The sequence below is a fragment of the Erpetoichthys calabaricus genome, chromosome 1, assembly GCF_900747795.2.
Source record: "Erpetoichthys calabaricus chromosome 1, fErpCal1.3, whole genome shotgun sequence".
NCBI classification, from domain to species: Eukaryota; Metazoa; Chordata; class Cladistia; order Polypteriformes; family Polypteridae; genus Erpetoichthys; species Erpetoichthys calabaricus.
Genome location: NC_041394.2, coordinates 106834590 through 106861710, shown reverse-complemented (window position 1 = coordinate 106861710; position 27121 = coordinate 106834590). Strand labels below are relative to the sequence as shown.

At 38.6% G+C, this 27121-nt stretch overlaps 1 protein-coding gene across 1 annotated transcript in view; it reads right to left on the bottom strand.

Moving 5' to 3' along the window:
- Positions 1-25861, bottom strand: part of dera (deoxyribose-phosphate aldolase (putative)) — a 43920-nt gene extending 18059 nt beyond the window's left edge. Inside the window, exons 1-5 of the mRNA XM_028804875.2 lie at positions 25592-25861; positions 24593-24690; positions 12004-12151; positions 10194-10289; positions 8051-8185 (exon numbers count right to left, since the gene is read on the bottom strand). Coding sequence (XP_028660708.1) covers positions 8051-8185; positions 10194-10289; positions 12004-12151; positions 24593-24690; positions 25592-25622 — 508 coding nt within the window. The 5' untranslated portion in view covers positions 25623-25861. The remainder of the gene's footprint in view (positions 1-8050; positions 8186-10193; positions 10290-12003; positions 12152-24592; positions 24691-25591) is intronic.
- Between the last annotated feature and the right edge of the window lie 1260 nt (positions 25862-27121).

The following is a 27121-nucleotide window of genomic DNA, read 5'->3' as shown; positions in this document are numbered from 1 at the left end:
CTTTTCTCATAAATAAATTCAGAAACACAACTGAAATTGTGTAATTCTACTTAGTAATTCTACTAAGAAAACACATTTTACATGAATCTATTATATTGAGCATATTCCCAGGATCTGTTCACCAATACTGATATTGAAAACATTTTAGAATTTTAAATATAGTGTTTACAGGAAAATTCCTATAAAAATTGTTGCTAGTACTCAGAACACCTTTAAAGATACAGTATATGCTTCCTTAATGATTTTTCCTAAAAAAACACCCCATGGTTCATTGTTACTACTATGTAAAACACAGGATACAGTGGGGCAAAAAAGTATTTAGTCAGCCACCAATTGTGCAAGTTCTCCCACTTAAAAAGATGAGAGTGGCCTGTAATTTTCATCATAGGCATACCTCAACTATCCATCCATCCATTTTCCAACCCGCTGAATCCGAACACAGGGTCACGGGGGTCTGCCGGAGCCAATCCCAGCCAACACAGGGCACAAGGCAGGGAACCAATCCTGGGCAGGGTGCCAACCCACCGCAGGACACACACAAACACACCCACACACCAAGGCCAATTTAGAATCGCCAATCCACCTAATCTGCATGTCTTTGGACTGTGGGAGGAAACCGGAGCGCCCGGAGGAAACCCACGCAGACACGGGGAGAACATGCAAACTCCACGCAGGGAGGACCCGGGAAGCGAACCCAGGTCCCCAGGTCTCCCAACTGCGAGGCAGCAGCGCTACCCACTGCGCCACCGTGCCGCCCATACCTCAACTATGCGAGACAAAATGAGAAAAAAAAATCCAGAAAATCACATTGTCTGATTTTTAAAGAATTTATTTGCAAATTATGGTGGAAAATAAGTATTTGGTCACCTACAAACAAGCAAGATTTCTGGGTCTCACAGACCTGTAACTTCTTCTGTAAGAGGCTCCTCTGTCCTCCACTCATTAGCTTGGTGTGAAGAAATCAACTGTGGGAGCAATTATTAGAAAATGGAAGACATACAAGACCACTGCTAATCTCCCTCGATCTGGGGCAAACGCAAGATCTCACCCCGTGGGGTCAAAATTATCACAAGAACAGTGAGCAAAAAATCCCAGAACCACACAGGGGGGACCTAGTGAATGACCTGCAGAGAGCTGGGACCAAAGTAACAAAGGCTACCATCAGTAACACACTACGCCGCCAGGGACTGAAATCCTGCAGTGCCAGACATGTCCCCCTGCTTAAGCCAGTACATGTGCAGGTCAGTCTGAAGTTTGCTAGAGAGCATCTGGATGATCCAGAAGAGGATTGGGAGAATGTCATATGGTCAGATGAAACCAAAATAGAACTTTTTGGTAAAAACTCTACTCGTCGTGTTTGGAGGAGAAAGAATGCTGAGTTGCATCCAAAGAACACCATACCTACTGTAAAGCATTGGGGTGGAAACATCATGCTTTGGGGCTGTTTTTCTGCAAAGGGACCAGGACGACTGATCCGTGTAAAGGAAAGAATGAATGGGACCATGTATCGTCAGATTTTGAGTGAAAACCTCCTTCCATCAGCAAGGGCATTGAAGATGAAACATGGCTGGGTTTTTCAGCATGACAATGTTCCCAAACACACCGCCCGGGTAACAAAGGAGTGGCTTTGTAAGAAGCATTTCAAGGTCCTGGAGTGGCCTAGCCAGTCTCCAGATCTTAACCCCATAGAAAATCTTTGGAGGGAGTTGAAAGTCCGTGATGCCCAGCGACAGCCCCAAAACATCACTGCTCTAGAGGAGATCTGCATGGAGGAATGGGCCAAAATACCAGCAACAGTGTGTGAAAACCTTGTGAAGACTTACAGAAGAACGTTTGACCTCTGTCATTGCCAACAAAGGGTATATAACAAAGTATTGAGATGAACTTTTGTTATTGACCAAATACTTTTTTTCCACCATACTTTGCAAACAAATTCTTCAAAAATCAGACAATGTGATTTTCTGGATTTTTTTTTTCTCATTTTGTCTCTCATAGTTGAGGTATACCTATGATGAAAATTACAGGCCTCTCTCATCTTTTTAAGTGGGAGAACTTGCACAATTGGTGGCTGACTAAATACTTTTTTGCCCCACTGTATAACACCACTCTATAGCAACACCTTCCCAAACAAACCATTAATTAATTTTCAAACACCCCTATTTTCAGCTTAAAGTTATGGGAGATGATGTGCATGTTGATAAGTGTTAGCATGGTCAAATTTCATAACATTAAATCACTTAATGACATTATGATATGAATCCTCAAATAAATATTATTAGCCTATTAGTAGTTTTAAAGTACAATACAGATGGTTAAGAGCTCGAAATATTATTTGGCCAAACATTTAAATTGACAAGGCACATAACATAAGCTACTCTAACCATGGTCTGACTGCTGATGCAAGACAGACTAGTTGCCCACTTGGGATTTTCTCTCTAGAAATTACAGACAATGGTGAGATATACATAAATCATCTATTGTGTGACAATTCATTTACTAAGAACTACCTTGTAAATGAGGAAAGTAGAGGAAAATGGCCAAACAGGTTGAAGCTAACAGAAAGGGCACAAATGCTAAATTAACAGTTCTTTACAATAGCGATGATTGCAACAGCAATGTTAAGGTCATGCCAAGTTCAAAACAAGATGAGGCTGCAGTCAGCATATGGTCAACTAGAAGACAATAGTTTGAAAAATTTTGCCTCTTCTGACTAATCTTAATTTCTGCTATTACATTCAGATGACATGTTCAGAGTTCAGTGTAAATGATATGAATCCATGGATCTATCCTGCATTGTGTCAGGGAAAGTTGTGGGGAAAGTTTTCTTGGCATGAACTAGTCCTCTGTGTACCAAATGAGCATCATTTGAAATTCATAGTGTACCATAACATTGGTACTGACCATATGGATTGCTTTAGAGCAGGGGTGGGCAAATTCATTCCTGGAGGGCCACAGTGGCTGCAGGTTTTTGTTCCAACCCAGTTGCTTAATTAGAAAACAATCCTTGCCAATAATTTCATTTCATGGCTTGTTAGTGCTTTAACTCTGCTAAGTCAAGTCATTCTCATATCCTAAAATTTTTTTTACCATTCTAAGGCTATCATTCAAATACTTTGAAGTGTAAAACGGATGGGTAATTTTCAATCCTTCACTTTTTTCTCTTCTCTTTCCTTCCAAGTATTTAATTAAACCAAATAGTGCATGATGAACACACACAGGTGTAAAGGGTAACAAGCAAAATGGATAACTGCTGGTTTCTTTTGTCATTTGTATCTTATTGCTAATAAGGAGCAATTAAAAAACAAGAATGCAGCTGTTTAAGACTTAAATAAGCAATAAGGGTTCATAATCTTAACAAGGGAGATAACTAAAATGAAGCAGAAGTGTTTCTAGAGCAATAAGTGCTTCTTATTAAGCAATTGGATTAGAACAAAAACCTGTAGCCACTGCGGCCCTCCAGGAATGAATTTGCCCACCCTTGCTTTAGAGTAATAGTCTACCCTTTTCCAAATGGATTACTTCTAGAAGGAAAATGTGCTATGTAACAATACCCACTCTGCTTCAAGGTAGGCTCACAAGCAAATCAACTTTTATTCAATCCAGTCCTAAAGAACTTTGATCTAAATCCAGTAGGTTACCACTAGAATGAAGCTTGCACCATGACATGTGGCTGAAAACTCAGGTTAGTACAAACTAAAACCTGTAACTAATTTTTCAACACTTTATTGACTCCATAACTTCAAGATTTCAGGCTGTTCTATAGACAAAGGCCGATTCTACACAGTGTTGGATAAATGTACCTTATAAGATGGGAACAGAGTATATACAGGGCACGTAGTATTTAAATCACACGAGTGTCTATGTATCTTGATATCTACAGTACTTGGAATGTTTTCATTGTCTTACTATTATGTATTTAGATTGAGTGAATAATAGACTTAAAAAACAGTTACCAATGGCAGATGTCTGATGTATTTGTTTTGTTTATGATTGACGCACAAAATACTTTCCCCCATCAAATTGCTGTTTCATGATTTATCCTGTACATTTTGATACTAGAAAATTTATTTTTTTAAGGCTGAGATTATAAAAGTGAAATTTCAGCATCCAAAATTAACATTATCTCCAACAAAGCAGTAATAAATTTTACAATCAAAAAGTTTTAAGACTTTTATTTTCAGGGTAGAGTTAGCATTCACCTTTTTATCTTAATGTTATGAAGGGTGGTGAAACTAATACAAAATACGTCAGAAACTGAAGAAACCGTGGAGTGAATTCACAATGTTTAGGGTCATGTTTCAACTAGAGTTCTGGCGTTTACAGTGCTGCAAACTAATGATACCAGGCATATGTCTGGAAACTTATCCACCATATTCATGTGTGTCATTTTGAATATAATTAGGTACTGTAGATTCTTTCACATGAGTAATTAAATACATTTCCCTTTAATGGCCAGCAGATGGTTATATTTTGTTTTGAGCAGTAGACGTTAACTGCCAATAAATACAGGCTCAAATGATCTGTTCTCAACAAAACCTTTTTGGATGTTATGAATGTAGCCTAGGGGCGGCACGGTGGCGCAGTGGGTAGCGCTGCTGCCTCGCAGTTGGGAGATCTGGGGACCTGGGTTCGATTCCCGGGTCCTCCCTGCGTGGAGTTTGCATGTTCTCCCCGTGTCTGCGTGGGTTTCCTCCGGGCACTCCGGTTTCCTCCCACAGTCCAAAGACATGCAGGTTAGGTGGATTGGCGATTCTAAATTGGCCCTAGTGTGTGCTTGGTGTGTGGGTGTGTTTGTGTGTGTCCTGCGGTGGGTTGGCACCCTGCCCAGGATTGTTTCCTGCCTTGTGCCCTGTGTTGGCTGGGATTGGCTCCCGTGACCCTGTGTTCGGATTCAGCAGGTTGGAAAATGGATGGATGGATGGATGGATGAATGTAGCCTAGACAGGAATCAAAATCATAAATGTATTTTTATTTTTACAGATGACTTGATCATGACAAAACCCACATTGACATTTTGATTTATTAACTAAAGCAATGCTGTCTTTGATGTCTGAATATAAAATACAAAGCCTTGTGTATTTTGAATCCACACAAAGTAAAAGCAAATACATACTTTTCTTCATACAAATACTCTATTTTTGGTTTGTGTTCCTGTTTTCTAATTTAATGTCAAAAACATTGCATTCAAAATTAATGAAAGAGTAGAAATGATACAATGGTAGCTTTTTGACCGAGTATTTTGTCTATTTTTTTGTAAAAGGAGAAATAACTCACCTTTTCTTCTTCTTATGAAATGTGATGGCTTTGATATTCAATGTAGACTGCCATTTTGTTAATTTATGTAACACTAGCTTTCTAAACCAGGTTTAAAAAAAAACAAAGCTTTTTTTTTTTTTTTTTTTTTTTTAAAAGTTTGGGGTTTGCTTTAAATTACTTTGATGTCTCTTCATATTCAATATTCTTCTATTTAACAGTGTATCCTAATTTCAGTAAGGCATGTAGAAATGAAAAAAACATCACATGAAAAAGTTGGTAATCCCTAATTAATCTCAATATTGATAAATATTGTTACTTCTTTTAACGATTTTCTCTAGAGACCTTAAAAGTAATAAAAACAATATTTTTCCATTTTATTTCAGAGTACCGTTACAACAAGGATCTTATTAATAATGCAAAGTTTTTCACAATTTTTATTAGCATACATGCACCATCCACGAATACTTTCTTGAAGAAAATGTTGTGCATTGTGATGGGCGGCCATTTCCATTACCTGGCAGGAATGCCAGCAGAGTGGAAGGACCAAGGGAAAGGGCATTGATGAGGCAATTCCTCCACTGGGACACTAGAAGGCAGCCCTCCTGGGAGGCTGTGGCACCACGGATTCCCGCAGGGCATGTCGGGAACTGGAGTTTGGTGAAGCCCTGTTGGGTTCCGTGGAGGCCACCAGGTGGAGCTGCAGAGCCCTGTAGAGGACCTCCAGCACACCTGGGAGTGATTCTAGGTAATAGTGATGAGCCACCTGGAACACTCCTGGGACCTGAATAACAGGAACCACCTCACTTCATTGAGGGGCCAGAGACGGGAGGAAGGAGTGGAGAAGGATGGACTGGCGGTAAGGAAGGGAATGGACTGTATATCGCGGTTTTGGTAATGTGTGCACAAACTGTAAATAAACATGGTTGTTGAGTGAACCTGTGTCCAGCCTGTCTGTGTCTGTGTGTCCGGGGGTTAGGGTGTCAGTACGCCCCCTAGTGGTTTACAGCATATAATACCGATTTCAGCTTTAATTAACTTGCCTCTTTCTTATTTTTAGGTCATTTTACTGCTTTGAAAATACGAGTTTTCCTTTCTTCAATATTAGAAATAGAAATCATTTTAAAGTAAATTGTTATTTTTTAAACATAAGGCTAATAATATTTTCATCTAGGGGCAGGTCAAATATTCCCAATACAAAATTCTCCAAAATCTACAGCATCAATTTATGTTAAAAGTCCACAGATGATGAGACAATACTCAAAGACAAGCAGTAGATCTTTGATTGTTGGACAGAGCACTTTTGAGAACTCCTGAATTGAATGAACCGAGTAGATCTTTTGTTCCTTGAAGAGATCAGCACGCTCCCCCAGACCCCTGAACTAGATAAGTGACCCAGCTCTCTAGGATGTACAAACTGCCATCCAAGCCCTGAAGAACAGGATGAAAGCTTCTAATGAAGACACCGTACCTGCCGAAATATAAAAATATGGGGAGGCTTAATCTTCTTGTCAAGTTGACCGACTTCTTCACTCTTTTTTGGAAGCTTGGCAAGATTCCCAACTCATGGAAACAGGCTACCATCGTCAACATCTACAAGAAGAGAGGAGACTAACTGGAGTGTTGCAACAGTCGTGGTATTCATGCTTCTCCGGCTACTCTGTCACAGTGCAGACAGAGTACTTTCATAGTCGCAAGCTGGCTTTCATCCCGAACATAGCACAATCGATACAATGTTCGTTGCCCACCAACTCCTGTAAAACGCTTGGAAACAGCTGTGAAGCATCAGCTTCGCCTTCATCGACCTGCAGAAAGCATTTGACACTGTCAACCAAGTGATATTTTGGGAAGTGTTCTCTAAGTCTGGATGCCCCTCAGAATTATTTACCATGCTCCATCTCTTTCATGCCTAAATGAGGGTGAAGGTCCTTGTTGGCAGGGAAACATCTGGCCCATTCAAAATCACTGTTGGTGTTGAACAAGGCTGTATCCTGGCGGCTATGGTGCTCTTTGACATTTACCCTGTCAAGGTCACTCTTCTCTTCAGAATTAAGCTGGGCACCACTGATGGAATATGCATTTGGTACCAACTGGATGGCAATATTTTCAACCTCCAAAGATTGTCAGCTCACTCAAAAACCTCGAAAATCATCTATGAGCTCCAGGAAGGAGTCTGTCACTTTGAGCAACAATGGACCATCAACAAAAGTAGAACAGAGCAGCAAGACATCTCTATTGACACCAACCTACTGTGCCTAGGCAGGCAATTCCTCTACTCATTGTGCCCTTGAGTCTGCCTTTTCCAAACTGGACTGCTATCCCACCAGTGTACACATGGGAGTGAGAGTGTCAGAGATGGACAGTGGATGGACAGTGTCATCATTGAATCAGTGGACTTGTTGGCGCACATTATAATAACGGCTCAGTGATACAAATTATTATGTGTGTATCATTTAACTGGTTTGAGTGTCCCCAAAATATCTGAGTATGTAAATCTGAAAATATTCTAAATCCAAAAAACTTCTGGTCCCAGATACTCAATATCTTTTAACTGAAGTACAGTGTTAACAAAAATTTAATAAATTGTTTTAAAACCTACAATTTATAAATTGCTATACAGATTTGCTATTAACATAAGATTTTTGACTTTCTACAAACATTTTTATAGTCTAACTGCCTTGTTGTTAATACTAATTCATACAAGTATTAACAATGTTAATTTGAATTTATCTACAAAATAATACAACTTGTAAAATGAAAAGATATTTCAGCATATTTTGTTGAATATGTACAGTACCTTCCCACTGTCCAGTTAGTGCAAGAGTCCGGTTGATAACAACATCAATTTCTCGAGCTCCATTTTCAACAGCTACACGTATTTCTTCCAGGCGAGCTTTTAATGGTGTTTGTCCAGCAGGAAACCCAGTAGCAACTAAAACAATATTTTATAAGGATTAATTTAAGAAAAACTATTTAAAATAATAAAATTTTCCTAGAAAAATATCAATGATATAAAATATTATAACAATAAGACTGAAACAATGAAAAAAATAATGTAACAAAATATTCAAAAATGCAGTTGTAAACAGAAATGCCTCTACAGATAAACAAAGCACTTGTCCTTGAAGGTTCTGTGCAACTTCTCCCAAAAATGTATTTTTTTAAAAATTTCAATTAAACTGTACTGTGCAAATTTCATTTAGACACGGTGTTAAATTAAAAAAAAAAAAAAGTAAAATGGCTAAAATTATGTCTCACATTACTGTAATTTTACAGTGTAAAATTTTAAAATAAAACTTTTTACTGAAGTATATCATATTTGAAAATGTTATCTTTGTTAATTAAATTTCAAACATCCATCCATCCATTTTCCAACCCGCTGAATCCGAACACAGAGTCACGGGGTTCTGCTGGAGACAATCCCAGCCAACACAGGGCACAAGGCAGGAACTAATCCCGGGCAGGGTGCCAACCCACCGCAGTAAATTTCAAACATTAGGACATTTCTCATTTAAAGGTTTACCAATGTTGTTTCTTGTCCTACAGTGTGTATATAAACACAGGGAACTCCAGTTTCTGTATTACCCTAAGTTCTTGTCAATAAGCCGCGGCTTATCTAAGGAAAAAAGTTGTGAAAATGAAAAAATAGAATATCGGCTTATACATAAGTCCGGCTTATACATCCATCGCGGGGGTTGCGTTCCAGAGCCACCCGCGAAATAAGAATATCCGCGAAGTAGAAACCATGTGTTTATATGGTTATTTTTATATTGTCATGCTTGGGTCACAGATTTGCGCAGAAACACAGGAGGTTGTAGAGAGACAGGAACATTATTCAAACACTGCAAACAAACATTTGTCTCTTTTTCAAAAGTTTAAACTGTGCTCCATGACAAGACAGAGATGACAGTTCCGTCTCACAATTAAAAGAATGCAAACATATCTTCCTCTTCAAAGCAGTGAAGCAAACAAATCAATATGTCTGTTTGGCTTTTAAGTATGCGAAGCACCGCGGCACAAAGCTGTTGAAGGCGGCAGCTCACACCCCCTCCGTCAGGAGCAGACAAAGATAGAGAGAGACAGAGTTTGTTTTTCAGTCAAAAATCAATACGTGCCCTTCGAGCTTTTAAGTATGCGAAGCACTGTGCAGCATGTCTTTTCAGGAATCAGCTTTACAAAAGATAGCAACGTGAAGATAATCTTTCAGCATTTTTAGACGAGCGTCCGTATCGTCTAGGTGTGCAAACAGCCCCCCTGCTCAATCCCCATACGTCAGGATCACAGATAGTCAGCGCAAGAGAGAGAGAACAGTAAGCCGGGTAGCTTCTCAGCCATCTGCCAATAGCGTCCCTTGTATGAAATCAACTGGGCAAACCAACTGAGGAAGCATGTACCAGAAATTAAAAGACCCATTGTCCGCAGAAATCCGCGATATATATTTAAATATGCTTACATATAAAATCACAATTTAAATGACCGCTACGCGCTCGTGTTGACTCGGCGACGCCCAGAGCAGAAAGAACGCGCTCCGGCCGCTCCAACCGCGCCATGCGGGGAGTGAGAGAGACGCCAATATCTCACACTCTCTCCCCCCTTAAAGAAATTAAATGGGCGCGAGTGAGACCACTGACCTCCCTCCCTTCTATTAGTTATAGGTTATAGTACGTTCGGCTTATCCATGAGTCCGGCTTATCTATGATACGATTTTATTTTAAAAATTCGTATGATTTTTGGTCTCCGGCTAATACATGAGTCCGGCTTATAGACAAGAACTTAGGGTACATCTTGCCTGAAGAAGGGGCCCGAGTTGCCTCGAAAGCTTGCATATTGTAATCTTTTTAGTTAGCCAATAAAAGGTGTTATTTTGCTTGGCTGTTCTCTACAAACATTAGGACATAAATATCACAAGCTTATGAAAACTATTAACAAGTATGTATTACCTGAAGCAACAGGAATACAACATTTGGCAGCCTCCAAAGCATTTACAGCATCAGACACTCGGGATGGGTAGACACAAACTGCAGCTGTGGTTATACCTGGAGTAAAAAGAAAATACTTATTTGCAAAGATACACAGAATATATTCTCTTGCACAATTATTAAAAACTCTGAGTCTGCATAATAAACACAAAACTATGTCTGTTCCAAAAATGTAAAATAAAAAAATACCACATACATTGCATAATGTGCATTACTACTAAAGGGTATGTAACTATTAGTCTTTGCAGGAAATGTGGAAGAGGTGGGTAGATGACATGTGCAGTGGAGAAGGTGGGACAAACTCAGTCCAAAGCATAGGTTGTCAGAAGTTGGTGTATAAATGATGTTCAAGTGTGAAAAGTAGTTTATAGGTGGTGAGTGAGGGGGGCAGGATGCTGATGTAGTAATAATAAATTTCAATATCGGCAATGGAGTTCAAGAAAATAGGGAGGTTCAACAACTTAGGTGACATGTTGAGTGCAGACAGTGGTGCAGGCATAGCAACACTGACAAGTCTGAGTGGCACCTGGAAGAAATTCCTGGAGCTGTATCTCATTCTAACTTCTAAGAGACTCTGTCTGGCATTAAAGGAACAAAAATATTAAAGTTTCAGGAAGAACGGCATACTATGTAGAAATGATGCGTTACCAGTGAAGGTGGCACATGAAACAAACTTGAAACAGAAATAAGAATTATCAGATGGGTGTGTGCAGGGTCACAGAGGAAGGTAACCCTGTATTGGAAGAGGCAATTGGTGTTGTGCAAAGGAGAAACAGACTAAAGTGGTTTGGACATATAGAGTGAAAGGCAGTGGATGATCAGATGAAGAGGTACACCAAGACTGAGAGGAATAAGGCCCAGAGTGAGAGAGTAGGAAATGTTTGGAATTTGGTGTTACGATTATATGAAAAGAATGCATTTTACTCCACAGGATGCCCAGTGCTGTAAACCTGTGATAATAACGAGTTCAAAACACAAATTTAATAGATTACAAACAGTGCACATTAAATTTACATTTTCTGTATGTGTGTTTTCTTTTTAACGCACAGTATATTCTCTCATTTTTTTCAGATGAATTATTTAACAGATGTTTAATCTTAATTATTATTTTAAATTATTTAATATTACATGAAAAGTGAAAGCAAACAATAGGTTGCAACCTGTAAATATCTGATTTTTGTTGTAAAACTAAAGCTTTACCTGAGGATCATTTAAACCTTTAAAGACTGGTATTTAGTGGACTATCTAAACATACTACACAAAAGTCATAATTAGTGGTATGCATATTATGCATTTATACATACTAATTTACTATATACATTATAAATACATACTTTCATTTTATAGTGTTTGTGAAAAATATTTTTAACAAATATAAAATACAAGTGTGCAGTGAATAAAATGCACATACTGTATGTAATTTTTATCTAAAACATTACACAATTCTCCATCAGATTTAGCAGTCAAACATTTTACTAAAGACATCCATGTTTCGTTGCACCCTTAATTAGGGAACTAAAGCTAATTTTACGCAAGAATGTTTGTCATTATAAGTTTATTGGCATCACCTATTTTTAACTGTTACGTTAATTTTGTATACAAAGATACTAAAAGCATTTAATGATATTCCTTTGGAAATCAATACTTGGTTTAACCAATTAATTACAATATATGAACTAAATGAATCTGAAGAATTGTTAATTACTTTTGCTTGGGAAGTAAAAGAGGTGAAATCTCTTTCTACAGATTTAATTAATTTAAATGCACTTACCTTTATTGTGCATATTCATGCTCTTCAGCAGGTCTTCTCGGATGGGATGTTTTGCTTTAAAGCAGAGTCTGTACACATTGGATGGAGAGTCATCTCCAGACAGGGTGGTCAAATCAATACAAGTAACTGCCCTCAACAGCCAAGCAGCCTATAAGAATGTAATAGATCTGTGTTAAAAGAACACTCTGCCCATAAAACAGTGTTTTGTTTAGATGTTGCTTAGCTCTTGTGCTTTAAAGTGATGAATGAGAAAAATAAATAAATTTCCTGGTTCATGCAGAACAAAAAAAGACTATCATGTAATGGAACCTAATGGTCATCAATGCTGGACAACACCAAATGTCTTGAAAAAGTCTATGGAAAAACCAAAATCAATCCCCACTTTATTCATGTCACATAATCAATATGTCCGTTATACACCCAAATGTTCAAAATGTGCAAAAAAAGTATGCATTTTTTGCTAATATATTAACATGTATTTCAATAATAAACCGCATGCTCTGTAAACAGTAGAACACATTCCCACAATTCATTCACATCTGCTTTCCTTTGTCATTCATGAGGGCGTTTCCTAGAAGTGGTTTATTTAAAAATATTTTAGTAAAAGTACATGTTTAGGATGTTATGAGAAAATAAATGGGTGAATTTACATGTGGGTTATGTGACATGAGTAATGTGAGATTTGTTTCATGAATGTTAAAATTGTTGTCCTGCGTTGGTAACCTACTGTAGCTGTTGAAGTGAAACGTTTGTTACTTCTTTTCTGAATTAAAGCATAACATTATATTTCTATTTGGCTGTCACTATAGAGCACATGGGGCAAATAAATTTAAATATAAGTATCAGTTTTGGGTGGGGTATTCCTTTAAAGAAGGAGTAGTGCAGTTTTACATTCTCCTAACTAAAAGACATACAGTACATTAACAAATGTATACAATGCTTCTGTATGCAACATTCTCTATTTCTACAAGACTTCAGCCACAACTAAATATTTATCATCAATCTACATTAACTTGTTTACATGGATTTAGCTTTCAGTAGGTAAAACGAAATGTTATGCAATAAATTATCCCTGCGCAATTGACTGAAAAGTTGATTGTTACTGTTAATCTATTACAAGTACATATATATTAAAATATAAACAAACCCTGTAAAAACATTTGCCATCTCCCTTTACAGTAAACAAACTATATTCCATATACATTTTGAATGTTCCTTTATTGTCTACAGTGTAATATTTTGGCAACTGAAAAATGAATTTTATCATACTTAACTCTTTGTTTCAGATCTAGCTTAACCTACTAACAGTTATCTTTGCCTAGGTTTATGTTTGAGTAGTTTAGTGGACATGTTTATTACCATTTGTTCAAATTTTAGCACAAACACCATTTATCACGATCATGCTAAATGATCAACTGTTAGGGTTAGTGCTTTATCATGTAGATATGGAAGGAGTACATCTGTAGGCTTTAACGTCATTTGCATTAACTTATTAATGTAATAGTATTAATATTATGTAATACAATTTTATATGTCAGTTTAGTGCCTGTAAAAATATCTCTAAAAACAGCTGAAAGAAGTAAGGTTGCTCTGATTACTTTACAGAGCATCAAAAACATTAACTCTGGCAAAGTTTTACCACAAACAATATAGCAAGTCTACATTTCAAGGATGGCTAAAGGATGCTGATAAATCACAAAAAGACCATTAAAATGTTGAAGATGGAAAGTGGCTGCCAAAGAAAGTGTTACTTGTCAGTTATATAAATTCAGTGGTTAATACGTGGTTTGCTAAAGAGAAAATAAGGGTTGGGTTCATTCTCTTTCAGGTCAAGTTATAGGTGTGCAAGTAGAAAAGCTAATAAAATGTAAACGAATCAAGAAAGGCTTCTCTAGTATTATGGAAATCCTGTCATCACCTTCTATAGCACAAAAAAAAAATACTGTTGGGCATGCAATGTTTGAGATATTTATATACTGCTATGTTTCGGTCAGGGTTCCCCTCCTGGTTAAGATTCAAATGCTGTTTTCATGTCTGTTTTGTTAATTTTTGATTTGTTTATCTTACATTTGTCGGTTATTTAGTTTCTATGTATCTTGTCCAATTTACCATGTGTTTTGTGGGTAATTCCCAATGAGGCGGGGCCACTTGCCCATTACTGTCAAGGATTGCCCTAGGCCCTATAAAGGCTCAGCAGAACCCACAGTCCTTTGCAATTCATTGAATGCACTCATGGTGTGGCAAGTTTCTACTGTGAATTTTCTGTGCTCTTTGATAATGTTACAGTTTTTTGAGTTTTTAACCGTATGCTCTGTTGGATTTGTGTTTGGGACTTGTTTGCCTTGGACTACCTTTGTCTTTTCAGGAACTTCTTGCTGTGCCTTTTGTGCTCACTGAAGCTTAACTGTTTAAACAGAGCTTTTCTGAAACTGAATCTTTTCTTTATAAAAAGATTCCACAATGCTATTTGTGTGACTAGATGGGTTTTTGACAGTATTTCCCCCTCTAGTGAGCATTTTGAGTATTTTCATGACTTTATGCTTTGGGTCTTTTAAGTTCACAACACATACAGGCCATGCAACACTTATAAAAGAACTGTGCTTCAAGCGCACAGCTGAACCCAGGCAGCATGACAGATAAATTAAATACAGCCCCATGGTAAATTACAAAAAGCCACATACTATACACATACTGTTCCTAACTGCAGCCTAAAATATATCACGGAGCACTTAATCATTTCAGTCTAACACCAAGAAAATTAAGCTTCAGGGATATCACTCTATCCAGTTAGGAAGCATAAGCAATTGTGAATCAGCTTCACCTGCTTTGGTGCAAATGAAAGTGACAACAGGTTCAGAGGAGAGACAACAGCAAGACAACACCAAAAAAAAGGAATGGTTTTGTAGGTGGAGGCTGCCCTTGTCACTACTGGTAGCATTGGGCGGTACCTGCAACTGATTCAGGTTGCAGAGGTAGTCCAGCTCCTCCCACATGACACATCCATACATGCCGTTGCCAAGCAGGTTATCTGCATCTCCCTGCACAGTCTCAAGATCATGGAGGAGATACCAGGAGATGGACCATTACACAAGAAGAGATGGACAGGGCTGTAGAAGGGTATCAACCCAGCAGCAGGAACGCCATCTGCTCCTTTGGAAGGTGGAATAGGAGCACAGCCATAGCCCTACAAATGACCTCCAACTGATTTACGTGCTTCTGACCAAACTGTCAGAAACAGACTCCATGAGGGCCCGGCTTCCTTTAGTGGGCCCCGTGCTCACGGCCCATCACTTTGCAGCCCGATTGGCATTCAACAGAGAATACAACAATTGGCAGCTCTACCATTGGTGTGTCATTCTCTTCTAAAGATCACAGCAGGTTAACAGTGAGCACATAATATTAAAGATATTAAAGAATCTGGAGATGCCGTGGTGAATGTTATGCAGCATGCAACATAATCCAGCATAACCGGTTTGTTGGTGTGTCAGGGATGGTCTGGGGAGACATATCCTTGGAGGGTCGCACCGACCTCAGCGTGCTAGGCAACAGAACCCTGACTGCTGTTGGGTACTGGGAAGAAATCCTCCGAGCCATTGTCAGACGTTACGTTGGTGCAGTGGGCCCTGGGTTCCTCCTGGTGCAGGACAATGTCCTGCCTTATGTGGCCAGAGTGTGAAGGTAGTTCCTGAATGACGATGGCATTGATGCCACTGACTGCCTCGTACATTCACAGACCTGAATCCAACTGAGAACCTCTGGGACATTACGTACTGGTGCATTTGACACTCCCAAGTAGTGCCACAGACTGCCCAGGAGCTCACTGATGCCCTAATCTAGGCCCGAGATCCCCCAGGACACCATCTGCTGTATCTTCTGGAGCATGCCCAGACGTTATCTGGAATGTATACAGGCACATGTGTGCCATACACACTACTGAGTCACTTTATGCATTTCCATTATGAAATTCACACAAGATGGATCAGCATGTGATTTCAGTTTTTGACTTTGATTTTTGGTGTGATGTTGAATCTAGTCTGCAGTGGGTTAGTGATTTTGGTGTCCACTGACCGTTTTTACATCCTTTTGTTCTGAACAAATTACACAGTATTACTCAGTAAAAATTTTCCAGTTGAATATTAAATTCATTGAGATCCAATGTGTGATTTATATGTTCTTTTATTTTTTTTTGAGGAGTGTATTAAGGGTGAACACCACACGTGCATAAAAATTATGACAAATTTTTGTGTCATCTTGCCAATCTTTATCCTATAGGAAAATATGCAGAAGAGGTTTCTAAAATATATAAAAAAATAGAAATGACAGTTTCCAAAACTGACACAGAGCTCAAACAGGCTCAATGCTATGCAACATGGAGAGGATACTACAGAAAAAAAAGACTGCTTTACTGTTTCTCATTTATTTAATTTCAGGGTAATTACTTGGGAAAATAACTGTTTTATTTAAAATCTTACTTTTTTAATATATTTATAAAAAGCCCCAACTTTGGTAAAGTTGGTATGTCAACTTTATCGTAGAAACAGTGACTCTATAGTTAAAATAAGTAAGTCAACAGTTTATTAAAAGTAAATTTGCAAATTACTTGAACTGTAGTTTAACATGCCCTTGTTCTTTAAATGCAGTTTTTGGCTTAGCCTGTTTGGCAATTACATGTGCCACAAAGGACATATCAAGTGACCACCACTCTAAAGATTTTAATATTTTAAAGCATATCACAATTGACTTGTGGGATTAATTATGAAATAAAATTATAGCTTTCATTTGTTATTTATGCATTACCTTTCTTAATAAGCTCCACTACAGGGTATTCCATATGAACCTCAATCTAGTTCTACTAATTTTGGTTGCCCACAAATATAGCATTATTTAATAAAAAATAGAAATTGCTGAGTTGTTGTGAAAAGTGGAAGGACCTATGTAAATGAATCTTTAAAATATGCTTCAAAATTTTATGTAAAATGCCCCTTTCAAAGAATAAATATTTGACCAGTTATTACTGTGGTTTTGTTTATCATTCATCAACAAAAAATAGACTTAATCTGGTTGCTGTTTTTTTCCCCCAACCTTTTCTTCTTAGGCTTCATGGAAATGCCCATAAACCTCCACAGTTCTCATGGCTCCTGCATCATATACAGTGGTGTGAAAAACTATTTGCCCCCTTCCTGATTTCTTATTCTTTTGCATGTTTGTCACACAAAATGTTTCTGATCATCAAACACATTTAACCATTAGTCAAATATAACACAAGTAAACACAAAATGCAGTTTGTAAATGGTGGTTTTTATTATTTAGGGAGAAAAAAAAATCCAAACCTACATGGCCCTGTGTGAAAAAGTAATTGCCCCCTGAACCTAATAACTGGTTGGGCCACCCTTAGCAGCAATAACTGCAATCAAGCGTTTGCGATAACTTGCAATGAGTCTTTTACAGCGCTCTGGAGGAATTTTGGTCCACTCATCTTTGCAAAATTGTTGTAATTCAGCTTTATTTGAGGGTTTTCTAGCATGAACCGCCTTTTTAAGGTCATGCCATAGCATCTCAATTGGATTCAGGTCAGGACTTTGACTAGGCCACTCCAAAGTCTTCATTTTATTTTTCTTCAGCCATTCAGAGGTGGATTTGCTTGTGTGTTTTGGGTCATTGTCCTGTTGCAGCACCCAAGATCGCTTCAGCTTGAGTTGACCAACAGATGGCCGGACATTCTCCTTCAGGATTTTTTGGTAGACAGTAGAATTCATGGTTCCATCTATCACAGCAAGCCTTCCAGGTCCTGAAGCAGCAAAACAACCCCAGACCATCACACTACCACCACCATATTTTACTGTTGGTATGATGTTCTTTTTCTGAAATGCTGTGTTCCTTTTATGCCAGATGTAACGGGACATTTGCCTTCCAAAAAGTTCAACTTTTGACTCATCAGTCCACAAGGTATTTTCCCAAAAGTCTTGGCAATCATTGAGATGTTTCTTAGCAAAATTGAGACGAGCCCTAATGTTCTTTTTGCTTAACAGTGGTTTGCGTCTTGGAAATCTGCCATGCAGGCCGTTTTTGCCCAGTCTCTTTCTTATGGTGGAGTCGTGAACACTGACCTTAATTGAGGCAAGTGAGGCCTGCAGTTCTTTAGACGTTGTCCTGGGGTCTTTTGTGACCTCTCGGATGAGTCGTCTCTGCGCTCTTGGGGTAATTTTGGTCGGCCGGCCACTCCTGGGAAGGTTCACCACTGTTCCATGTTTTTGCCATTTGTGGATAATGGCTCTCACTGTGGTTCGCTGGAGTCCCAAAGCTTTAGAAATGGCTTTATAACCTTTACCAGACTGATAGATCTCAATTACTTCTGTTCTCATTTGTTCCTGAATTTCTTTGGATCTTGGCATGATGTCTAGCTTTTGAGGTGCTTTTGGTCTACTTCTCTGTGTCATGCAGCTCCTATTTAAGTGATTTCTTGATTGAAACAGGTGTGGCAGTAATCAGGCCTGGGGGTGGCTACGGAAATTGAACTCAGGTGTGATACACCACAGTTAGGTTATTTTTTAACAAGGAGGCAATTACTTTTTCACACAGGGCCATGTAGGTTTGGATTTTTTTTCTCCCTAAATAATAAAAACCATCATTTAAAAACTGCATTTTGTGTTTACTTGTGTTATATTTGACTAATGGTTAAATGTGTTTGATGATCAGAAACATTTTGTGTGACAAACATGCAAAAGAATAAGAAATCAGGAAGGGGGCAAATAGTTTTTCACACCACTGTATGCAGCCCATGCCAACCGAAGAAAACATTTATCAAATATATGGTGACATCACAATCATCAAGCTGATAACAAGGATACAGCTGAAGCACTGTTGATCCTGCGTGTCACATTTAACATTCACTTTAGCTGTTTGGATTGGCTTTGTGTTGTGCGAAATGGTGTTGCAGGTAAGCTAGACAGCAAACAAAATGCTACATTTTTGTTACACCTCTGGATGGGGACAGTATTCTAAGCAACTTATAAACTTAAATCGATAAAGAGAAAGTATATACAGTAATCCCTCCTCCATCGTGGGGGTTGCGTTCCAGAGCCACCCGCGAAATAAGAAAATCCGCGAAGTAGAAACCATATGTTTATATGGTTATTTTTATATTGTCATGCTTGGGTCACAGATTTGCGCAGAAACACAGGAGGTTGTAGAGAGACAGGAACGTTATTCAAACACTGCAAACAAACGTTTGTCTCTTTTTCAAAAGTTTAAACTGTGCTCCATGACGAGACAGAGATGACAGTTCCGTCTCACAATTAAAAGAATGCAAACATATCTTCCTCTTCAAAGGAGTGTGCGTCAGGAGCAGATAATGTCAGAGAGATAGAGAAAAGCAAACAAATCAATAGGGCTGTTTGGCTTTTAAGTATGCGAAGCACCGCGGCACAAAGCTGTTGAAGGCGGCAGCTCACACCCCCTCCGTCAGGAGCAGAAAAAGAGAGAGAGAGAGAGAAAAACAAACAATCGAAAATCAATACGTGCCCTTCGTGCTTTTAAGTATGCGAAGCACCGTGCAGCATGTCACTTCACGAAGCAGCTGCACAGAAGGTAGCAACGTGAAGATAATCTTTCAGTATTTTTAGACGAGCGTCCGTATCGTCTAGGTGTGCGAACAGCCCCCCTGCTCAATCCCCCTACGTCAGGATCAGAGAAAGTCAGCGCAAGAGATAGAGAGAGAAAAGTAAGTTGGGTAGCTTCTCAGCCATCTGCCAATAGCGTCCCTTGTATGAAATCAACTTGGCAAACCAACTGAGGAAGCATGTACAAGAAATTAAAAGACCCATTGTCCGCAGAAATCCGTGAACCAGCAAAAAATCTGCGATATATATTTAAATATGCTTACATATAAAATCCGCGATAGAGTGAAGCCGCGAAAGGTGAAGCGTGATACAGCGAGGGATTACTGTAATAAGCAAATGTCTAGGAATCAAGAAAAAGAAACTGTTGTACATAACATTAAACAGGGCAGCACGGTGGTGCAGCTGCCTCACAGTAAGGAGACCGGCACACACCTCTTGCAGATTAGATGAATATCCATTGCTTAATTAGCCCTAGTGTGAGAGTGTGTGGGTGTGGAGGAGTTTGTCCTGTGATGGGCTGGCATCCTGTTCAGATGTTGTCCCTGTCTTGTACCTGATGAAAACTGGGATAGGAAAATGGATGAATGGATAAAACAGTACCCATGAAAAACAGAAGACAAAACAAACATTAAGAGAAGCAGCAAAAAGAGCAATTAGGACTGTTGAACATTATTGCACATATTTTATATGGTTAAATAAGCAAGAATCCACTATTTAAATTTGATGCAATCAATGTATAAGCCAAGCTTGTAATGGGCCCTCAGCCTGATTTAGTATCCTGATATTTGTGAAAGAACAGCAGGTGTCCCATAAACCAGACAACTATAGTATAACATCACCACACTCTTAGGACCAAGCATTGGAGATTACCTACTATTTCTTTTGGAGTCTTCACCTTGCATAGTGCAAGAATGGTGTGATTCTATTTTCTTTTCCCCTTGTGTCAAGCCATATATACACTACAAATTTGTTTTCTTTTTATATCTTTTGATAACTGTACAGTTTTTATCTTGCTTCAATATGAAAGATAAATGGTTCAAATCACGATGTATAAAACCTACACTTGGCGTAAAGCCACGCACTTTTCCACGGTACCTCATACCCTGTCGTACGCAAGTTCTCCGCTCGGTTTTGCAGACTGGTGGCACCCAGCGTCAAAGCAGTGCTACTGTTCCTGTGTAGTTACCCTTTCTTAGATCCACACTGAAATACACTGAAATTAACCGCATATTGTTCATAAATTTAATGCATCCGATTGTAATTAACCTGTAAGAATATAATGGTCCACAGAATGGTCAAAATATTCTAAATACCATAACTGCTTTAGCGGTTACTCTCACTGCACCTTCTTCTTCTTCTTTCAGCTGCTCCCGTTAGGGGTTGCCACAGCGGATCATCTTTTTCCATATTACTCACACTGCACCACTTGGAGTACTTATATCACTGTATCTGAGTGTGAAAGAATTATTGGTATACAGTGATCCCTCGCTATATCGCGCTTCGTCTTTCGCGGCTTCACTCCATCACGGATTTTAAATGTAAGCATATGTGAATATATATCGCGGATTTTTCACTGCTTCGCGGATGTCTGCGGTCTACAGTACGTGTGCTTCCTCAGTTGATTTGCCCATTTGAATTCAAACAACGGACGTATTTGAATTCAAACAAGGGACGCTATTGGCGGATGGTTGAGAAGCTACCCAATCAGAGCACGTGGTTAAGCTCCTGGGTGCTGTGCTAACTCTCGAGCATCTCGCGACCATTCTACAAATGGCAAAAGATCTCCAGACATCCGTTGAAGAATGGGACCTGCAAATGATTCGTTCTTTGCAATTTAAAAATGCTCTTGACGGCGCCACGGAAGTGTATAGGAACCTCTTTACACAAATGAAAAAGCAGCGCCAGCAACTGCCCATCACGATGTTCCTTACACGCAAAACACTGCCTAGTACGCCTTCAGTGGAAGAAGACGACGGCGGTGCTACACAGTCGCCTGAAGAGGCTCCTTTAGAACAGCTGTGACAGTGCAGTAAATGTCATCGTTATCTGACAAGTTGGTGAGTACCCAAAACTATTTTTCTACGTACTTAGTACATGTATGTACGTTTATTGTAACTGTGCACACATTTTATACAATTTTTTCCTTGCATTGTTGGTATTTATTGCCGGTGACCTGTCTATCGTAATGGCTGTAACAAATGTGATATTGGAGACGCTCTACAGTATCTTTAAAATAACATTTTGGTTTTATGTACAGCATTTACATGTCATAGATTTTTCACGTATTTTTATATTACCTACTCAATTACAAAATGTTTAAAACTGTATTACGTATTACATAAAACTCCTCAATGATATACGATACGTATGTTTGTGAGTAGTATATAAACTGTGTTTACATACATAATTTCAACGAATCTTACCTAATAACTAAGAGAATATAAAGGGTTTATGCTGTATAACTGTACGGGGGATATTTACAAACCATGTGGGAGAGTTTATAAGGACTTAAAATATATAAAAATAACCATATAAACATATGGTTTCTACTTCGCGGATTTTCTTATTTCGCGGGTGGCTCTGGAACGCAACCCCCGTGATCGAGGAGGGATTACTGTACTGCATCAAGCACTAGCTGCCTCAGCCATTCGCTATTAGAACTGCTCTCATCCAACCAATGCTTCAGAGCCTTTCCTGTCCGAACCTCGCAGTTCACAAACAGTTTCATCCCAAGAACTATACACGCACTCGATCAGTCCATCAACTGCTCCTTGTAGAACTGTTTGTACTTGCAAGTTTCCGTGAGGTAATTGTACTTATGATACAGCTATAATATTGCACAACCTGAGCCACTTTATAAAGCGCGTATTTACATATGAGGACGATATCATTTTTAAGATGAAATGCAGCAAAATATGTTGATTATATTATACAGATAAAACTTCAACTACACAGTGCCGCAGCGCTAGCGAGCTTGAGCTTCGTTCACTGTTTGGTCCTGCCTCGGAGCTGTTTTCATGCTGTGGCTGGCGCGACACTGGAAGGATAGATGGATAGAATAATTAAACATTACGAAAATATTTCGATGTTCCTTAAAAGTTTTGAAGAATCAGCGTTCTAAGCTTACAGATGGCTTAACGTTAATTACAGCAATAGGGTATTTGGAGAAAGAAAAGTAAGGACAGGAATTGGAGGTCAGTACGTTTGAAAAATACAGTACTTCTGTAATAAAGCATTTCACTGAAGGTCGTGCATGGCGTAGCAAGCATCTTGCTGTAAGACATGAACAATCACTGCGCCACCGTGTTCCCATGTTTAATAACATGCTTTAACTCCTATCATTATGAAAATGATATCACGTATACTTCTCAGTATTTTAATTATTCAGAGAGCTGTAATATTACAAACGTAATGGATTCTGTGTACTGTCAGAGGAAGAGCACATATAAGATCAAATACAAAACAAAGCATTTAACGTGCTACTTTAGTTACAATGGGATTTGAGAAACTAGTAAATTAAACGATTTTAAGATGAAGTTTATGATGTTCTACTTTAATGACAAAATAAACTACGTGATTAAAGTGGAAATTTCGAGATTAAAGTTGACATTTCGTGCTTTTTTCATACTGTGTGCCTTTTTTTCTCTGTACCCTAATAAGCTTTCATATGACACTCAGACGGTGGGCTACGAGTCGCCTTTTCACGCTGACTCTGATATGTGACAACTTTTTTATTTCAGGCACTGTGTGACTTTGTGAACTTGAGCCTTCGAGTTTCTCCGACATGCTATTTAACTCTCAGGGCTGATGTCGACTCTTGTCAAAAGGAGGATTTGTTGATGCTAATCGACTGTAAACTGTGACAAAACCAACCATTATTTTTTAGTTGGACTCTTGTTGCTAGAAGGAAAGTTAGATTCATTGGTTTGACCGAGATCTCCTGTGTTCGCGTGAGTAGCAAGGCGCAAACAACGGCAAAAATGGCACTGACATTTGGTGAGAGATCAAAGTGAATGCGTAAAGCAAAATACTCCGTGGACAATGTTTTGCATATCATCTCTGAACTGGACTATGACTTGTCAGACTCAGATTTTGATATAAGTGATTGAAAATGAGTGTGAGGTTCCAGCTTCAGCTGATTGGTCCCCAGCTAGTCGTTGTAGTGACAATGTTTGCCAGGGAGGACACTGCCACTTAACAATGATAAGAGGTAGAAAGCAGATTGCAAGCCTGCCACACACTCTTGGCAAGATGGCAGCCACAGCATGCAGCAACAGACGTTTTATGTTGATTTCTATGTGAAACCATTGCTTTTCAGAAACTATGTTTTTTGAAATAAATATTCAGCCCTCAAAGAGTTAACTCGATCAACTTCCTTTTGTTGCTTATATAACTGTTTAAACCAACAAATGGTACGTTTTTCTTTGCCTCCATTTGGTATTCGCTGAAATTCTTCTATTTTTCCTTGTACTTTTGCCATTGCCTTTTCACAGAACGCTGGGCTTAAGGGCTATTTATATTGATTTGCATATTCAAAGAGGCGTAATTCTGGGAGGAGTTGGGGCGGGACAGCAAGCACGTGCACGTGCGTTTATTTCCAAGCTGAGCGGGATTTATGTAGCGGAAGAACGCGGAAGTTGGCAAACGCACAGATTCCTGCATCTGGATTTTTCTGTGCGTAAGCACATTTCGGCTTTTGTGCTTATGTCATGTTATAGTGCGAATTCTACACACAGCATTATGCATGAGGACCCATATGTTGTTTACCTTACAAAACAAAGCAAAACAAAAAATGAATAGTACTTTGGTTATCTATAGTGAAGGGAACTACATTTAAAGTACAATATTGAGGAAAATAATTTTACACACAACATGGTGGCCACAAAGCATCCAAGAACTTCTGATGATTTACACATTACACTTTTATGCTATTTCTTTCATACATTTTATACTGAGTCTGCTGAACTCACTTGCCACTCTTTCTTCACTGCTCTTCTACTTTGTATTTGCTGTGCCCGTCTTAGGACAGCTGGATGATTAACTTTTACTTTAGCGATCCATTCTAAATCTGAAATATAAAAAAAATAGCCATCAATAAACTTGTAATATGATCCCACGCAAACTTTTTTTATTGAAAAAACAGCTATTGCTGAACAGTTTACTGTGCTCTTGATGTAACAATTTTAGAGCACATTACAGGAGACTTTGAACCAATCTCAGTAATAACACACTGCAGTACCTTTTACACAAAGGGTATTATAAGGTTCTTTACAATGCAATTTAGGTTTTAAGACTAGAAGCGATATAAACTATATATACTGTATACTGTACAAGTATATAAAAGAAGAAAAACACATTACTGACATGAGTGACCACAAGGATTATAATTCAAATTACTCCACAAATTACTAGTACAATTATGACTCGGACGATTTTTAAATTTACAATCCAATACGTTGCTGTGAAATGTATATGTGTGTGTTATATGCGGGACATATATATTATAAAAGCATAATAATCATTTTACTTAAAACGATTTCGTCGTTGCAGACATTTACCAAATATCAAATTTTCCAAGCTTGTTTATAAAGTTCCACGTTTTGACGTTAAACTCATTCTATGTAAATATATATTACAAGAGGTTACTTTGTTTTTCTATAAATCGTATAGATACTAATAGCACCTCCGGGCTCATTTTAAGTTATCATCTGACATAAACAGACAGTAATCATGCCATCGTACGAATGCGAATCATGCATCAACCATGTGATGAGCACCTTTGCAAAAATACAGGCTAACGAAACCGTTGTCATTTAACACAGAAACATCCCTTCTTTTCAAAGTTATTCGAAGCCATTAAAAGTCCGTTTAATTTTCTCAGTAATGTTCATAGCTCAGCACATTGCCGCAAATTTATTTTTGTTCAATAATCATATATACAAACAACAGTGCTTGATTCTGTGCCTTACCAAGCTCTATTCCCGGATTTCTGGAACTCATATTCACAATTTACTGAGGAAGAAAACGTGTAAAAGGGCAACAGCACACCGTACATAAGCAGCGCAGGCAAAAAGAACACCTCTGCCACACGTCACATCCACACTTGCGCAGCTGCGTCAGATACAGTTACTTCAAAGGACGAAGCTCAGTGGCAGCGTTCTTGCTCGAGCAGCTTCGTGCAGCTCCGAGCAGCATTACAGTCACAGGGCCGCAATACACGAATTTCAACGAGTTTGTAGAAACTGACTTCCTGATTTTGACGTCACATCCGCAGTGAGTGCCCCCTCCGCCCACGTGCTCGCTTATGCCTCCTATTAGCAAATTATTAACCTCTGATTTGGTGTAACAGGCAGTGGTTACAGTTCTAAAAATAAAACACTGTTTTCCAACGTAATGCTTGTTTAAGTTAATCAGTTGTTTTGCTAAACTTAATAAGTTCTGGACACATGCATTTTATTTTTTTAGAATGAATAAATTAACCTTAAATTAAACGTATAATTGTCCATCCATTTTAGTACTAGGGTGTTGTATCGTGTTAGCCATTATGAATGTAGTGAGATGTCAAGCAAAATGACTAACTAAAAAGATTACAATATGCAAGCTTTGAGGCAACTTAGGCCCCCTCTTCGCTTGCATATTGCAATCTTTTTAGTTAGCCAATTAAAGTTGTCATTTTGCTTGACTTCTCACACCATCCATTTTGTAACGCAAAAAAGTTAGGTCATGGCGATGTTGCATGTGGGTCAAGGCAGTATCAAGCTCTGTACATTACCAGAGCTTTATTATGAAGCTTAATTTAAAGGGAAGTGGGCATGGAGGACAAGGAAAAGAAGCCTGTTCTGTCAGGCTTGCAGTTGTTCTCAATTCACCTGACCATACAGGAATCTGCTTGATTTATCACACTTGCCAGTTCCATCTTCCACTGATGATTAAAGCATAATTGTTTTCTTTGGCTCAGTTTGGCAATGACTTGCTTTGAGTAGCATACTTTCTTCTTACCATATTAAAACTCTTCGTTGTCTACTCGTTAAAGTCCATACATGTGAATTCACAGTATGATCGTGCCCACCTGCCTGTCACCCATAATGTCATGTAATGTGAAACACCAGACTCTCATGGTTTTATTTAGCTTAAGAATGCAAAAAATATGCTATTTTCAAAAACTACATATATATTTTTGTGGCTGGCTTTGTGATGGTCTGATGAGGTAGCCCTTTGGGTATGTAGAAGCCTCATGGAGGCTGTGGTGGTGTCCACTGTGCCAGTGCCTACAGATGCCAATTTGGAATTACTACAGTGCATCCGGAAAGTATTCACAGCACATCACTTTTTCCACATCTTGTTATGTTACAGCCTTATTCCAAAATGGATTAAATTCATTTTTTTCCTCAGAATTCTACACACAACACCCCATAATGACAACGTGAAAAAAGTTTACTTGAGGTTTTTGAAAAGCCAAGCAAAATGACACCTTTTATTGGCTAACTAAAAAGATTACA